The 17,555-nt window shown below is 44.3% G+C and overlaps 1 protein-coding gene, 1 long non-coding RNA gene and 1 pseudogene across 2 annotated transcripts; 1 reads left to right on the top strand and 2 right to left on the bottom strand.

Moving 5' to 3' along the window:
* Positions 1-359: 359 nt before the first annotated feature.
* Positions 360-5,462, bottom strand: LOC131508583 (serine/threonine-protein kinase SIK2-like). Its single transcript, XM_058723567.1, has 4 exons — positions 4,356-5,462; positions 3,923-4,253; positions 3,157-3,267; positions 360-391 (listed from the first exon to the last, which is right to left on the bottom strand). Exons 1-4 carry the CDS (start codon positions 4,782-4,784, stop codon positions 360-362), a joined length of 903 nt encoding a protein of 300 aa, XP_058579550.1. The 5' UTR covers positions 4,785-5,462.
* A 57-nt stretch (positions 5,463-5,519) lies between these two features.
* Positions 5,520-13,550, top strand: LOC131509737 (uncharacterized). Its single transcript, XR_009260674.1, has 3 exons — positions 5,520-6,007; positions 11,169-11,289; positions 12,202-13,550. It is a non-coding gene; the product is annotated as an uncharacterized LOC131509737 (long non-coding RNA).
* A 2,139-nt stretch (positions 13,551-15,689) lies between these two features.
* On the bottom strand, positions 15,690-16,565 carry LOC131508582 (26S proteasome regulatory subunit 4-like; annotated as a pseudogene).
* Between the last annotated feature and the right edge of the window lie 990 nt (positions 16,566-17,555).

Raw genomic sequence — 17,555 nt, 5'->3', positions numbered from 1 at the left:
CAGGCACCAGCCGGAGCTTGATAAAGTCTGCCCACGCCTCAATGGCATCCACTCACCAGGGGCAGTGTGAACAGTCACCTGCCTACATTCTACAGCAGCGCAGCCCAAGATGGGCCGGGGCTGGTGAGCCAGGCCCTGGGCCCAGCCCTGCTGTGATAGTGCGGGGACACCAAAGGAATACAGCCACGCCCGCTCCATGAGCTGTGGCAAAGCACTGCACAGGAGGCTCGGTTTCCTAGCTGTGTGGCCTTCAGCCCTGGCCAAGCGTCTCTGAGCTTTACTTTGTTTATCTGTGTAACGGGCATAAAATTACGTGTATGCCGCAGGGACTCCGTGAAAAGGAAACGAGCAGATCCACATCACTGGTTCTCCGCAATGGTGCCGCAGTCCCCTGGGGGTGTGGGGATCTGAAATTTGGGGGTATTTGTGGATTGCCACGGTGATGTCTATTCACATCCCAGGCTACTCCAACTGCAGGCCACCGGGTCCTCCCCCCTCAAGGCCTTTGCACAGGCAGTTCTCCCTGAAACTGTATCTGCTCATTGTGTGTCGCACCCACTAGAGTGTGAGCTCCAGGAGGGCTGAGATGTGGGCCAGGGTTTTTACTCCCGTGTACCCAGCACTGAGGACGGGATTTGTCACAACCCACTTAACCTGACAATAATACCAGGGGTCAGGAGTTTCCAGATGAGGAAATAGGAGCTCCTCTGATGAGGACCCCAAGCAGAAACGCAGCGGGCTCCCCAGCTCTGAGCCAGAATCAGTACCCCAGGGCCCCACCGGGAGGCTGTGGGCACCTCCTCGGCCCTTCCCCGACCCATGTTCCCAGTGCACCTGGGGCCGATCAGCTCGGGGAAGGGGCCACATCATTCCTGCCACCTGCCTGTGCCGGAGCTGTCTGCACACTCAGAAACCATCGGCTTCCCATTAGGCAGATCAATAGCTTCCACTGGTTTCCAATTTGTGTTTCCAGAAATTCACCTCCCAGCCACCTTTTTAATTAACCCCCCTCCACCACACCTGGGGCACAGATACATCACCCGCCCTGGGCCGCCTCTGCAGACCACAGACCACGAGGCTCCGCGAGCCACAGGGGAGCTGCAGGTGTGTTTAAAGCTGCTTCCTGGTCACCGCACTAGCTGACCCTGCTGGCTGGATGCCATCCACTCTGTCCCCTGCTCCTCGCTGAACCCCCGTGGAAGGGCTGGGTCCTCCCTCACAGAAAGAAAGCAGGTGATGAGAGGCCAAGGCAGTGTCCTGAGGTCCCCCAGCTGGCAAGAGCTAGGACAAGTGCACCTTTGAGGCAGGCAATTGGCAAAGCGCTCCCCAGATGCCGCAGGACAATGGGGTCTGGCTGGCAGGTGAGCAGGAGGGGCCAGCAGCTGTAGGTTCAGAGCAGGGAAAGGTGGAGGGAGTGTGATCCCCAGGAGCCTCTGCTTTCCCACACCTGGGGTCTCCTGGGTATTCTGCACTGCTCACCTGTCTACCCCTCCGGGGCCTACTGCTGCATCCCTGGTGCCTGGCACATAGTAGGTGCTCAGTAATGGCCGCTAAATGAGCAGTAAATACTTGCCGCACTTTGCCCTGGGCAGTGTTCCCAGAGCTTCTCTAAATGACCTTATTTCAATTTCACAGCTGTCCTCGAGGCGGGCATCACTAGTGTATGCATTTCATAGGTGGGAAGACTGAGGCCCCGAGAGGTTAAGTGACTTCCCCAAGGTCACACGGCGAGTCAGTGGTAGAGCTGCGATCTGAACCTGACTCTGGAACTGCACTCCACACTCCCTTACCTATTCCCGGTGGCCTCAGCTCTGAAGGGCAGGAACTGGGTCCTGTGCCCCATGGAACCTCCACCATATATACCATCATGTAAACGTGTTTGTTGAGTGAATAAATGAGTGAATTACGCACTCCTTGTCCTTTAAAACACAGTACAGTCAACCAGTCTGCTGGCACAAATCTGGAGTGTTTCTGGTCGGGGATGAAGGGGAGAGAGGAGTGAATCTCCTGGGGCACCCAGAGGTGACAAGCCTCTCAGTAGTTACAACTCGGGGGCCGTTACTAGGGACCCTCTGATCTCACCCCACCTCCTTCCTCACCAGTCTGTTATATTGGGGTTCTCTGTCATGTATACAGAGGGCACAGAGCCACGATTTGGTTTTATGTGGTGTCTTAAGACTTTCCAGTGAGATAAGTGGATTACTGTTGACCCAACATCTGGGCAAAAAGAGCCTGCTATGCGTGGTCATCCAAGTCAGCTTCTGGAGGTGGCCAAAGTGAGACATGAAAGGAAGGGGGCCATGATGGACCCTGCACCTGTGGCCAGTGAGAGCAGGTGAGTCCGGAGCCAGGGCAGAAGGGAGGAGGGGGACAGCAGGGGGGAGGGTGGGGTAGGGAGAGCTGGGACATCCACCGGCTGAGGTCTGGTCCCCAGTGGGTGCACAGGAAAGAGAGGGTGATATCCAGAGTGTTTGCACCCAGCTCATTCCTTCCCCACCAGGTGGGCAGTCCCTGGAAGGGGACCCGGGGCTCCCATTGCCCACACGCCATTGTGACCCACCCCCGGCGCCCCCGCTGCCCACACCCCATTGTGACCCACCCCCGGCGCCCCCGCTGCCCACACGCCATTGTGACCCACCCCCCGGGCTCCCGCTGCCCACACCCCATTGTGACCCACCCCCGGGGCCCCCGCTGCCCACACGCCATTATGACAAATAATGACAAATCTACTTCATCCTAACCCCCGCAACATATATGCTGGCAATCATCCTCCACGCTTATGGCCTGCCCAGATCCATCTAAAGGGTCTCATGGCTGAGGTTTCATTAAACGGCAAGAAACGGCGTTTTCCTGGCAACAGCTAGCCCCTCAAGGTCCTGGAACCTTGAGTCCTAGAGTAAGTCTCCAAGGAATTCTGGCTCTCTCCCTAACCCCCTCCCAACCTGAGGGTATATAATGAGCTACCCCTCACGACGCCAGTGCAGCTCTCCCTGCCCATGGGACCTGTCCCCGTGCTTTAATAAAATCACCTTTTTGCACCAAAGACTTCTTCCTTGGCCATCGGCTCCAGACCCACGAACCCCCCATCACTCCAAAACTTCACCACCTCCACCTTGTGCTTCCTACAACTCCACATCCAGCAGGTCACTCGCCCACCGACACTCCTCCAGCCTGTGAAGCTGTTCTGGATCTGGTCCCACCTGTCGCCCTGGCCAATCTCCTGCGCCATGTCCCCGGGCTTCCTGGAGCTCAGCATCGTTCCCTGCACTTAAAACGCAGGGATGGGGCTCCTGGGTGGGCCTCAGTGGCTCAAGCGTCCCACTCTTGGTCTCGCTCAGGTCGCCATCTCACAGTTTTGTGAGCTGGAGCCCCGCGTCGGGCTCTGAGCTGATAGCACAGAGTAGACTTGGGATTCTCCCTCTGTCCCTCCTCACTCGCACTGTCCCTTCTCTTTCAAAACAAACATTTAAGTTCCTTTAAAGTTAAAAAACAAAATAAAATAAAGGCACGGACACGTGGCTCTCTTCTGGCTCTCATTTATTTGCATTTTTTGGGGGTTGTATTTTATTATTTTTTTTATTTTTTATTTTTTATTTTATTTTTTTTTTTCAACTTTTTTTTTTTTTTTTTTTTTTTTTTTGGGACAGAGAGAGACAGAGCATGAACGGGGGAGGGGCAGAGAGAGAGGGAGACACAGAATCGGAAGCAGGCTCCAGGCTCCGAGCCATCGGCCCAGAGCCTGACGCGGGGCTCGAACTCACGGACCGCGAGATCGTGACCTGGCTGAAGTCGGACGCTTAACCGACTGCGCCACCCAGGCGCCCCTTATTATTTTTTTTAAATACATTTTTTAATTTATTGAGATGTTTGAGAACCTGATTTTTTGGCTCTAGGGGCATCCTCCCTGGCTGCCTGTATTCACTGCTGGTGTCGGAGTTTGTGGCTGGCGAGTTGAATCTGGGCCCGCTAATCGTGGTCACTATGGTAGTCCCTTCAGAGGTGGAACAGGTTGCGATGGAGTTCCAGGAGTGGACTGTGGTTGGTGTCCTGATCGTGGGCTGGATAGTTGTCAACGTGTACCACATGTTTTCACTCTCCAGGGACATGAAAACCAGAGCATTGTGTTCCCTGTTTTCGATATTTCGTTCCGCGTCCCAGAAGACTTCCCCCTCAAACGGCTCCAACCCGGTGGCCAAGCAGTACCAAACCACCCCCAGGCTCCAAGCGTTTGCGGAAGGGGTGTCCTCCCTTTGCTGCAGGAAGAGTCGCGGGGCAGAATAAGGGGGGCTGTCCCAGAAAGTGTGGAGTTTGTAGCCAGCAAACTGGATGCTCAGTCCAACCCCCGTGAGTTTTACCTTCAGCTTCTTGTGAAAAAGCAGTGTCTCCAGCTTCAGATACCTGCCGATCATACCTTGTTGGTGGCAGTACTCCACAACCGATAACAGCCGGCAGAATTTGTCTGGAACCTCCTCCGTCACTTGGCCACGGTGCGTAATATCGTCACGCAGGTTGTCTCTGCTTACGTATTCTGAAAGGAGAACCAATGTTTCCTTGGTGTTGATCACCTCAAGTGACTTGACAACACTTGGGTGACTTGAGGTCTTCATATTCTGGGCTTCACGACAAAGTCCCTGGAGGCCAGCGGGGTCCTTCTGGGTTTTCTTGATGAACGTCACATCAGACTGCTTCCTGGGGGGGACGCTGCCCTCACTGGTGATCTCGGGGATCTCGTAAATACAGAAGTCCTCCTCACCAGCGGTAATGGCCTTACGCCCCTGAAGCATGGTGACCTACTAACTATACTAACGCTAAATAATGCTAATTACACGGACTATGCTAACCAACAATACCAACCTACAAAATACTAACAATACTAACTATGCTTATGAACTATACTAACAATATGAACTATACTAACAATATGAACTATACTAACTGTACTAAAACGCTAACACAAAAAAACAAATGAAAAACACACACGCGCACACACACTCACACACACACACACACACACAAAGAAAATGAAGGGAGGAAACGAAAAAAAATTGAGAAAAAGAAAAACTAAAAAAGGAGAAAAAAAAAGAAAAAAGTAAAAACAGAAAAAGGCAAAAAAAAATTGGGAGAGAAAAGGAGTAGAGAAGAAAGAAAAATGAAAATAAACAAATAAACAAAATGAAAAAAAGAGAATCGAAATCAAACTAGCTAGGGTCAAAGGCCGACAGGTCACCAAGGCTTCCTGGGCTGTAAAGACCAAACACCCAGCCGAGCCAGGGTCTTATATAGACAGGTCTTGCCATGACTTCACCATGGGGCTTTGTGAGGGCACAGCAAGAAATGGGCCAATTATGCAATCATGGCTGGGGATGTCTGAGACCACAGTGGTTTCCTCACTTTTTACTCCCAAAACTCCTTTACTCAATAAAAAAAAAAGACCCCCAATGGGCTTTTTGTTTGTTTGTGTGGGCTTTTCAAGATTGATAGTTACTTTGTTAGAAATCAAAATCTGTAAGATGGTTCAGTGGCCTTTTCACTTCAAGTTTAGAAAACTGTAATTTTGGCTCGTATAGACCTCGTAATGTCTACACTTAAAAGACTCAGTTCCTGGTCTCAAAATGGTGCTACAACGTATAAGGAAATGTTGTGTTGTGTAAAACACGATAAGGCTCATTATTAACATCTATAAAGCTCAGAGGAAGATTGCTTTTCATCATATTTTCACTGATAAGGTTGTGAGGAGATTTCTCATCAGAAACCTTGGAGGCTAGAAGGCATGGGTTGATGTGTTGAAAGCATTGAAGGAAAAAAGCTGTCAACCAAGAATCCTACATTTGGGAAAACTGTCCTTCAAAAATGAGGAAGAAATGAAGACATTCTCAGATCGACCAAAGCTGAAAGCCTTGCCCTGATGACTAGACCGGCCCTGCAGTGAAGGGGGTCCTTCAGGTTGAAATGAAAGGGCACTGAACAAGTAACTCGAAGCCTTCTGAAGAAATAATCTCCGGTAAAAGTAAGCAGACAGACAATTATGAACGCTAGTACTGTTATGACTTTGGTCTGTAGCTCTACTTTTGGTTCTCTATGTTAAGAGACTGATATATTTAAAAACCTAATTATTCATCTATGCTTTTGGACACAAGATGCATAAAGATGCAATTTTGTGACATTAACAACTGAAAGAAGGTGGGGTCAGGGCTGTAAAGTAGCTGAGTTTTCATGTGTTATTGAGGTTAAGCTGGTATAAATTGACATTACAATGTTGTAACTTTAGGATGTTAAAAGCAATCCCATGGTAACCACACACAGCTTCTCTCCTTAAACCTCACGAACCAATCTCCCCTAGCTTCAGACGTTTCTTCTGCGGCTTTCTCACCTCTCTCAGCCTTCACAGAACTGAAGAGAGTCAGGGCCTTGCTCTGGATTAGGCTTTGGCTTAAGAGAATGTTGTGGCTGATTTGATCTCTTATCCAGACCACTAAAACCTTCTCCATATCAAAATAAGGATGTTTTGCTTTCTTATCATTCACACATTTACTGGAGTAGCACTTTTAATTTCCTTCAAGAACCTGTCTTTTGCATTCACAACTTGGCTAACTTTAGCATAAGAAGCCTAGCTTCCAGCCTCTAGTGTGGCTTTCAACATGCCTTAATCATTAAGCTTAATCATTGCTGGCTTTTGATCGATTTAAAATGAGAGACATATGACTCTTTTTCACTTGAACACTTAGGGGCCAGTATAGGCTTATTAATTGACCTAATTTCAGTTTTGTTGTGCCTCAGGGAATGAGATCAGAGGAGAAGACATGGGGGGGAATGGCTGGTTAGCGGGACAGTTAGAACACACATAACACTTTGTGGTGTCCCCAAACAATTACAACAGTAACATCATAGATTACTGATCACAGATCACCAAAACAAATATAATGAGACAGTTTGATGTATTTTAAGAATTACCAAAATGTAATACAGAGATGTGAAGTGGGCAAATGGAGCCGACAGACTTTCTCAATGCACAATTGCCATGAAACTTTAATTTGTAAAAACTGTGGTATCTGCAAAGCATAATAAAGTGAAGCACAATAAAACGAGGCATGCCTGTATTTTAAAGGAGGAATTTTTTTTTTAGGCCTTTCCTAAGCTAGAATAAAATTATGCACCCAGAGCGGGGAAAAAACATTCTAGGGGTGTCTGGGTGGCTCAGTTAGGCATCTGACTCTTGAATTAAAAAAAAAAAAATTAATGTTTACTTATTTTTGAGAGACAGAGAACAAGGGGGAAGGGGAAGAGAGAGAGGGAGACAGAATCTGAAGCAGGTTCCAGGCTCTGAGCTGTCAGCACAGAGCCAACACGGCTTGAACCCACGAACCAGAAGATCATGGCCTGAGCCGAAAACGGATGCTTAACCAATTGAATCACACAGGTACCCCAGCATCTGATTCTTGATTTTGGCTCAGATCATGATCTCACGGTTTGTGAGATCAATCCCCACATCAGGCTCTGCACGTACAGTGCACAGCCTGCTTGGGGTTCTCTCTCTCTCTCTCTCTGCCCCTCCCTTGCTTGTGCATGTGCACTCTCTCTCTCTTTCTCAAAATAAATAAATAGGGGCGCCTGGGTGGCTCAGTCGGTTAAGCGGCCGACTTCGGCTCAGGTCATGATCTCACCGTCCGTGGGTTCGAGCCCCGCGTCGGGCTCTGTGCTGACAGCTAGAGCCTGGAGTCTGTTTCGGATTCTGTGTCTCCCTCTCACTGACCCTCCCCCGTTCATGCTCTCTCTCTGTCTCAAAAATGAATTTTTGTTTGTTAAAAAAAAAAAAAATTAAAAAAAAATAAACATTAAAAAAAAATAAAAACATTATAATATAGATGTATAGTCCTTCATTATCCAGGCTATAAACTAATTCTTTGAGGAATTGAGGATGACTGTCCTTATCTTACAAATCTTTGCAAAACGAGAAATATAGCTCTAAAAGCATTTCAAACTCCATCTATTCCTTTTTACCAATCCTGAAACCCAAGTACAGCAAAAATTCTGACCTTAGAAAGCCAAAGTTCTTGAAAGAACTTGCATTAAGATTACTTGTCAAGAACACGGGGCGCCTGGGTGGCTCAGTCGGCTGAGCGTCCAACTTCAGCTCAGGTCATAATCTCACAGTTTGTGAGTTCGAGTCCCACGTCGGGTTCTGTGCTGACAATTCAGAGCCTGGAGCCTGCTTCAGCTTCTTTGTCTCCCTCTCTCTCTGCTCCTTCCCCGCTCATGCTCTGTCTCAAAAATAAGTAAACATTAAAAAAAATTTAAAAGAAAAAAAGAAGATTACTTGTCAAGAACAAATACAAATCTTGGGGCACCTGGGTGGCCCAGTCTGTTAAGCATCCTACTTCAACTCAGGTCATGATCTCACAGTTTGTGGGTTTGAGCCCCACGTTGGGCCCTGTGCTGACAGCTCAGAGTCTGGAGCCTGCTTCAGATTCTGTGTCTTCCTCTCTCTCTCTCTGCTCCTCCCCTGCTCATGCTCTGTCTCTCTCTCAAATATAGACAAAAAAAAAAAAATTAAAAAAAAAGAACAAATACAAATCTTAAGTGACCTCTAAAAGGTTTTAGCCATCTGCGCAAGACACACCTAAAACTTATTCCAATTATTATTTTATAACTAGTGAATTTTACATTATCATACCTATTTCATGGCTAAAGTTTTAAAGTGAAACTAAGTTCTCTGTGTCTGTAATTTAATTTAATAGAGAGAGAGGGAGAGAGAGCATGAGCAAGGGAGAAGGGCAGAGGGAGAGAGAGAGAGAATCTAAGCAGGCTCTGTGCTGAGCAGAGGGGCTCTGTGCCTACATGGGGCTCAATCCCATGACCCTGGGATCATGACCTGAGCTGAAATGAAGAGTCTGTTACTCAACTTACTGAGCCACCCAGGCACCCCGGTCTGTATTTTTAGATGTGTCTATATGTGTATATTGTAGATTTGTAGCATTTTATCCCTGTGAATGGTATTACCAAAATTAATTTGTAAAAGAACTTTATTTAGTCGGCTTACAGAAAACTAAATGCTTATAGTTCTCAGAAATATAACAGAGAGTAATCCAAATGCTTGCTTGCTTGCTTGATAAAGTTTATTTATTTTGAGAGAAAGAGCACATGTGCAAGCAGGGGAGAGGCAGGGAGAGAGGGAGAATTCCAAGCAGGCTCTGTACTGTCACTGTGGAGCCTGACACAGGGCTTGATCCCACAAACTGTGAGATCATGACCTTAGCCCAAATCCAGAGCTGGTCGCTTAAACAACTGAGCCACCCAGGCACCCCTGGAAAAATATTTGGTATTAAAGCTAGTTTAAGTTTGTTGGTTTAATCAAAATAGGCATATCTTCATAGATATCAGCATAAAATATAAGACTTTTATTCTACCTAGGTTTACCAAAAGTCAAATGAGCTCGAGTAACCTCTAGTACAGAATTTGTCAGCAAAAAAGATAACTTACGATGATGGCTAGCTGTTTAATGTCTCAGGAAATTTTCCCAAGTAGTCTAAACATAATTGTTAAGAACAAGTGAATTACATAGATATAAGATAAACATTTATAAATGAACTTTTCAACAGTATTTATGTTTTATTGTTTGTCTATTTAAAGAGTTCCTCCAAATCTTGTTGGTAACTTAAAACTTTAGAGGTTTTGCTAAGTTCAATCAAATGATGTATAGTCATTAAATATCTAGGTCATTTCCAAATAAGACAAAATATCAAATATTAATTGTCTCTTCTGCCTATAAAAGCCTTCCATTTTATATACCTTGTTGGATGCTGCTCTACTCATGAATCTTGCCAATTAGATGTTCAAATCTTACTCAGCTGAGTTTTTAAAATAGTATTATGGAGGAACTAAAGATATTTGGGTCTTTTGGTAAACATGTGTTGTGTAATGTTGACATTATACTGTGAAGAAGCTCATGTTTTTCTAGGGGCACGTGGGTGGCTCAGTTGGTTGAGCGTGCGACTTGGGTTTTTCAGGTCATGATCCTGCGGTTTGTGGTTCCCAGCCCTGTGTTGGGCTCTGCGCTGACAGTACGGAGCCTGCTTGGGTTTCTCCGTCTCCCTCTCTCCCTGTCTCTCCCCTGCCCGTTCTTTCTGTCTCCAAAATAAATAAATAAACATTAAAAGAAAAGAAGCATATGTTTCTATAGATTATGAAACATATTCATAAATTTGCCAATCTAAACAATGCTGGTCTAATACAATTCATTAGTGCTTACTCTTAGTTCTCACAAGAAATGAAGATTTCTAAGTGTTAAAAATTCTAAATTTCTTTTCTTTTAATGTGTATTTATTCTTGAGGGAGAGAGAGACAGAGTGTGAGTGGGGGAGGGGCAGAGACAGAGGGAGGCACAGAATCCGAAGCAGGCTCCAGGCTCTGAGCTGACAGCACAGAGCCTGACTCGGGGCTCAAACTCACTGACTGCGAGACCATGACCTGAGCCGAACTCAGATGCTTAACTGACTGAGCCACCCAGCTGCCCCAAGTTAAGTGAGTTTTAATATCAAAAGTAAGCTGGTACAAAATTAGAATTGGGTTTCTCACTTTTAAAAGGGCAAAGTTTTCTTGGACTTTTGATTTGTTTTTGGTAACAGACTGCAAAAGAAGTTTCTTTACCTTTTATAATAATCTGCCTAGAAAGCAGAGATTCTGTGTTTTATCAACATAATTTTCTGTGCTTTATCAGATCTTTCATTGGTTTTGCTCATAACTACATACCATTTTTGTATTTGTCCTTAAAATCTTTTGTCACTTCAGTTGAATAATTAAGTATTGTTTCATAGTGATCTGTGATCCTATTTGGTCAAGTATTCAAACCATTCGATATTTTTGACAAAGTTTCCAAAATAAAATTCTCAATAAAATCTTTTTTGACCTCAAACTAAGTTTTGAAAATTTCTAGAGGGTCCCTGGAATATCTCAAAAGATTCGTTCTCTCCTTATAAAAAGAGAGCTGGTACACTAATTGGGCTTATTTGATATGTTAACTTACAAGGGAGGGATTGTCAAATAAGTAATGATAAACGTTCTTAGATTATATTGTATGTTATTGATATTATTAACAAAGTATTCTAGAAATTGTATGAAATTAATAAAATTCTGATATGTACTGATATACCGTGTTGGTTTTTTTTAAACAGAGCCTGGCGTGGGGCTCAAACCCACACACCGTGAGATCATGACCTGAGCTAAAACCAAGAGTCAGACACTTAACCATCTAAGCCACCCAGGTGCCCAACCTCAAGATTTGAAAAACTCAACGTGAGATTCCTTTGTTTTTATTTTTATTTCTTTAAGTTTGTTTATTTATTTTGAGAGAGAGAGTGCACATATGAGCAGGGGAGGAGCAGAGAGACAGGGAGAGAGAATCCCAAGCAGGCTCCATGCCATCAGCATGGAGCCTGACATAGGGCTCAATACCATGGAGCTGTGATATCATGAGGTGAGCCAAAATCAAAAGTCAGATGCTTAACTGACTGAGCCACCCAGGTGCCCCCAATCTGAGATTCCTTATGAAAAGTTCCAGCAAAGTAGATTTTAAAAAGCCTATATGATCAATCACTATTCTTGATGCACTTATGTAAATAATGAGGCCAAGTTGATTGAAACTAGACTTGATTTGCAGATGAATTAGCCTTGTTGTGATTGCCTTTGATAAAAATAGGGGTGATTGTACAGAGAAAAACTATGTTTCAGTAACACACGTTTGTGGATATCAAATTCTACTGCTGTTAATTCTCTTTGAGATTTTGTTTTCTATCTGTAAACTGGACTGGATCCTAATTTTTCTAGTTTCCTCCAATATTTGACTACAAATCTCCAGACTAATGTTTCCAGCTTTTCTCCCACCCTTTTGACATGGAATCCTTGAGAACTAAAACTGCCATTTTTCTAAAGCCATGCAAGCTAAAGTTGGACAACTTGATATAAATTTCAGAGAAGTCACCACAATTGCTCATGTATGGACAATCTTCATGCTTGTTGCAGTGTGGCCCCTCAGAAAGACCACCAGTGACAAACTACAAACCAGAAAAATCTATCAGAGTGCCTCTAACTGAAGATATTTTGAGCAAGGCATCTAGAAATCTTCCTGACTCACTGCCTTCAGAACTCAGAAACTGGGATAACAGTCTGCTCCAATCATTGGTCATTGTTTTTCTTTTGTTTCCATAGAAATGCCGCCTGTTAAATACCTGACTGCTTGCACCATAGCCCTAACTTTGGGATCCCACCTGAATCACCACCTCCTGAAATGAAGTACAACTGTTTAACTGAACAGACTTATTCTCAGGACTAAGAGACTGGTTCAGTGAGATGGAGCCATCTAACAACTCAACTTCAGGATTGTGAAACTTCTTGGGGAAGTTTCCAAGGTGGAACTGAGGGGAAGAGCAAATTACGTGACCCCCAAATACGTCATTTTGTCTTGTGGGTTATTTTGAGCTGAAGGCAGACTCAAGAAAAACTTTTAGTTCTCCCTAATCACCTAAAAGAATTTAGATAGGGGACCTGGCCCAGAAAGAGAGCTATTATTAGAGATAAATTTTTACTTGAAAGACCTATCTGGATGGCAGGGCAAACATTCTTCTTATTGTCCTGTCACCCACCTTCCCTTTGAAGCCCCAGGTCCCTATCCCATTCCTTCATTCAGTATGGCACGTAAGCCTCATCTGATGGTCTTGTCTTTGGGTCTCATATTCTGATGGGACTTCTGTGTGTATGTCATTAAATGTTTTCCTCCTGTTAACCTGTTTTATATCAACTTACCAGCCAAAGAACCTAGAAGGGTAAAGGAGGAATTCTTCCTCCCAATGTAACAAATATTTGTTCTTTCATCTTTTTGGCTCATTTTGCTTTGTGTACTTCCCTCATGGTTCATCGGTCTTCTAGCATGTGTCAGAATTTCCTTCCTTTTTAAGGATGAGTAATATTCTATAATATTGTAGGCATATGCTAAATTTTGTTCATCCATTCATTCACTGATGGACAATTCAGTTATTTCCATCTTTTGGCTCTTGTGAATAATACTGTTATGAACAGTGGTGTACAAATATTTGTGTGAATACCTGCTTTCAGTTCTTTGGGTATATACTCATAAGTGGGATTGCTGAACCATATGGTAATTCTATGTTTAAATTTGGACGAAGTCTAATTTATCTATTTTTTCTTTTGTTGCTTGTGCCTTTTGTTTCATATCCATAAAACCATCATCAAATCCACTGTCATGAAACTCTTGTCCTGTATTTTTTACTAAGAGTTTTATAGTTTTACTTCTTACATTTAAGTCTTTGATCCACAGTGTGTAGATTTTATTATGCACTAAATTAGTGATCTTTTAAAAAATATAAACCCGGAGTGCCTGGGTGGCTCAGTCGGTTGAGCATCGGACTCTTCATTTCGGCTCAGGTAGTGGTCTCATGGTTCGTGGGTTCAATCCCTGAGTCGGGCTCTGTGCTGACAGTACAGACCCTGCTTTGGATTCTCTCTCCTTCTTCCTCTCTCTCTTCTCCTCCCCTGCTCACGTGGGCTCTCTCTCAAAATAAATAAATAAACTTAAAAAAAAAAAATATATATATATATACATATATATATATATATATATGTATATATATATACCCAATCACGTCACACAGAAATTTGCTGAGCTCTTTTATCTCATTCAAATTAAAAATCATTCTTACCCTAGTCTGCGGGGCTCTACCTGATCTGGTTTACACTTGTCTGACTTGAACAAATTCTAGGAACACTGCCCACACCATGCTATTCCTCAAACATGCCAAACACATTCCCACTTCAAAGAATTTATACTAGCTATTCCTTTTTCCAGGAACACACTTCCCTTCAGATCTCTGATTATATGCCCCCCTCTCAATGAGGTCTTTCTGGAGAACTTGAAGAAGGATTACTCTGCTTTTGTTTTCTTATTAGCATTTGTCACTGCTTGACATCTTACTTATTTTTCCCTTGTGTCCCCCAAAGAGAATATAAACTTTAGGAAGGCAAATATCTTGGCGTCTCTTTTGTTGTAATGGGATTCCCAAATTTTTATCTGAATGCTCAGAATAAAGCCACTTAGGGGTGGCCAATGGGTGAAAAACTTCTAAGCCATATCTTAAAAAGAAGGAGTGTACCTCCTTTTCTCTCTTTCTACTGGCTAGAATTGGATGTGTTGGCAATCAGTTTTAAACTATTTAGATGATGACAACTCCTTAAAGATGACAAAGCGACAAGACTGATGAAACCTGGGTAACTGTTGATTTCTTAAAATAAAACTGTTGAAAAGCCTTGGTCTTCTCTCCCTTAAATTTTTTTTTTTTTTTTTTAGGGGCGCCTGGGTGGCACAGTCGGTTAAGCGTCCGACTTCGGCCAGGTCACGATCTCGCGGTCCGTGAGTTCGAGCCCCGCGTCAGGCTCTGGGCTGATGGCTCGGAGCCTGGAGCCTGCTTCCGATTCTGTGTCTCCTTCTCTCTCTGCCCCTCCCCTGTTCATGCTCTGTCTCTCTCTGTCCCAAAAATAAATTAAAAAAAAAAACAACAAAAAAACAAAAAAACAAAAAAACAAAACGTTGAAAAAAAATTTTTTTTTTTTTTAATATTCATTTTTGAGAGAGAGACAGAGCGTGAGCAGGGGAGGGGCAGAGAGAGAGGGAGACACAGAATCCGAAGCAGGCTCCAGGCTCTGAGCCATCAGCACGGATGTGCTGTGGGGCTTGAACCCATGAGCCATGTGGGGCTTGAACCCATGAGCCATGAGATTATGACCTGAGCTGAAGTTGGACGTTTGACCGACTGAGCCATCCAGGTGCCCCAGGCTTCTCTTTTTTTGAGAAAGGGCACACTTTATTTGAAAGACAACATTGCACACGACCAAAAGATGAAGGCAGCCCAAAGAGCATCCTATACATCATGCTCAAATAGATACACAGGATGATAGGTGAAGAATACTAAGAGTACACTTGATGCGATGAGCACTGAGAAATGTATAGAATTTTTTTAATGTTTACTTTTGAGAGAAAGAGTGAGTGGGGGAAGGGCAAAGAGAGAGGGGAACGGAGGATCCAAAGCAGGCTCTGCGCTGACAGCAGCAAGCCTGATGCAGGGCTCAAACTCACGAACCATGGGATCATGACCTGAGCCAAAGTCAGACGTGCAACTGACTGAGCCACCCAGGCACCCTATAATGTACAAGAATTTTGACTCACTATATCATACTCCTGAAATTAATATAATACTGTCCATTAATTATACTTGAATAAAAAACATTTTTAAAGGTACACAGGATGTTCTGCTAATAAGAAAGATAAACTGGAATATGTGTCCTTTGGGACACGTCCCTAGTCATATCTCTCTGAGGGGCTGGAAAACTCCTTTTTTTTTTCCAGAAGGTTTTTAATGTTTATTTTTGAGAGACAGGAACAAAGCACGAGTCGGGGAGGGGCAGAGAGAGGAAACAGAATCCGAAGCAGGCTCCAGGCTCTGAGCTGTCAGCACTGAGCCCAACATGGGGCCCAAACCCAAGAGTCATGAGATCATGACCTGACCTGAAGTCAAATGCTTAACCGACTGAGCCACCCAGGTGCCCCTGGAATACTCTTAATCATTCATTTGAAGGCAACTGTGGTTCATTAAACATAGAGCCATTCAAGGGTGCCTTCTTGTTTTTCATAAAAACATTCTTAGATTTTTTTTTTTTTAGTCTTCATTTGTTACTTTCATTCTATGTTCTCTCAAGGTCATCAGATTACTTCCTGTACTGATTGCCTTAATGTTAACACCAAGGAGGTCATTAGCTATGATCAAGTAATCTAGGGGTTATGGGAGCAGCAGTCAGCATCATTCTGCTTGTATGAATCGTACTTCTTGGTCCTTCCATTGGTCAGAGGGAATTGGCTCTCCCTGTCAATGTGGCCCTGTCTGATAACTGCTGGATCCAAATTTCCTACTAGGTTTGTGGCCATGGTAATTTGCATATCTCCCCTTGAATCATATCCATCCAACTGGTTTCACAGTTCCAATAATGTTTCCTGAATTTCTCTCTCACCACCAGAATTTGAGCAATATTTTCTTTGTCCTAATGACATCAGTTTCATCAATAAGAATGATGGATGGTGCATGTTCCTCAGCAACTTGAAACAATTCTTGTATGAGTTTGGGCGCATCACCTAGGTACTTCTGAGTAATTCAGAGCCAGCTGCTCTCAAGAAAGTGGCTAAGGTTTGGTTTGCTACTGCTTTGGCTAGTAAGGTTTTACCTGTGCCAGGTGAAGCATAAAGAACAGGGGCGCCTGGGTAGCTCAGTCGGTTAAGCATCTGACTTTGGGTCAGGTCATGATCTTGTGGTTAGTGACTTCGAGCCCCACATCAGGCTCTGTGCTGATAGCTCAGAACCTAGAGCCCACTTCAGATTCTTTGTCACCCTCTCTCTCTGTTCCTCTCCCACTCGCACCCTGCGTGTGTCTCTCTCTCAACCTTAAATACAGATAAAAAAAAAAAAATTAAAAAAAAAAAAGGATGACTCTCTCAGGGGCCTCATACCCATTTTTAAAAATAATATTCAGGATGAGCAAAACTAAACTCACAGATTCCATAATTTTCTGGCTTTGGTTGTCCAACCCGCCAATAACAGCATTGGTCTCCTGGAGGAGCTTTTCTACCTTCATTGCGGTGACCAGGGGATCCATGTCATCCATGCACTTTATGGTTGAACAGGACCAACCAGTTGGGTTCCAGGAGACTGTTGTCTACAAATGAAAGAATGCTGGTATAGTATTCTGAGTCCAGAGATGTAGACACAATGGCACATCTTTGATCATCAATGACCTCTTCCAAGGTTCCTACCAACATGGGGGTCCCCCTCAGATCATCCACCATTGATCTTTCCTCCCCCTGCCTTTCTCCTAAAGCCTTCATTTATTCCTGATTCTGTCTTTTTAAAAAAAAAATTATTCATTGGGGCACCTGGTGGCTCAGTCAGTTAAGCATCCAACTTTGGCTCAGATCATCATCTCAGAGTTTGTGAGTTTGAGCCCTGCATCGGACTCTCTGCTGTCAGCACAGAGCCTGCTTTGGATCCTCTGTCCCCCTCTCTCCCTGCCCCTCCCCTACTCACCCACTCTCTCTCTCTCTCTCTCTCAAAAATAAATAAACATTGAAAAAAAGAAAAAAACTGTGGAATTTCTCATCTTGTCTCATCACTGGAAGGAATGCAGCTAGATCAGCTCCAAACCATTTTGCACAACTAGGAAACTGATCTGAGGATTAACACAATAATCTGCATAACCTGAGCCACAGAACTTGGTAGGTATGCAGTGTGAAGAGATGAACTGAGGGAGAGAAAAGCTGTGGAGGATAGGGAGATGTATTTTCAGAGAGGATACAGAGAAGGGCAGGGGGGAGAGTGGGGTGCACCTGGAGAGTACAGGGAAAGCACTCCCCTGAAAATAGCTGGAGAGAAAGAGAAAGAGTGAAAACACTCACAAGAGACTGGACAAGAAATCTGTTCCCCAAAACCACTGATGGGGAGAAAGGA

Source organism: Neofelis nebulosa, chromosome 4, assembly GCF_028018385.1.
Source record: "Neofelis nebulosa isolate mNeoNeb1 chromosome 4, mNeoNeb1.pri, whole genome shotgun sequence".
NCBI lineage: Eukaryota > Metazoa > Chordata > Mammalia > Carnivora > Felidae > Neofelis > Neofelis nebulosa.
This window is presented reverse-complemented; position numbering and strand designations above follow the sequence as displayed.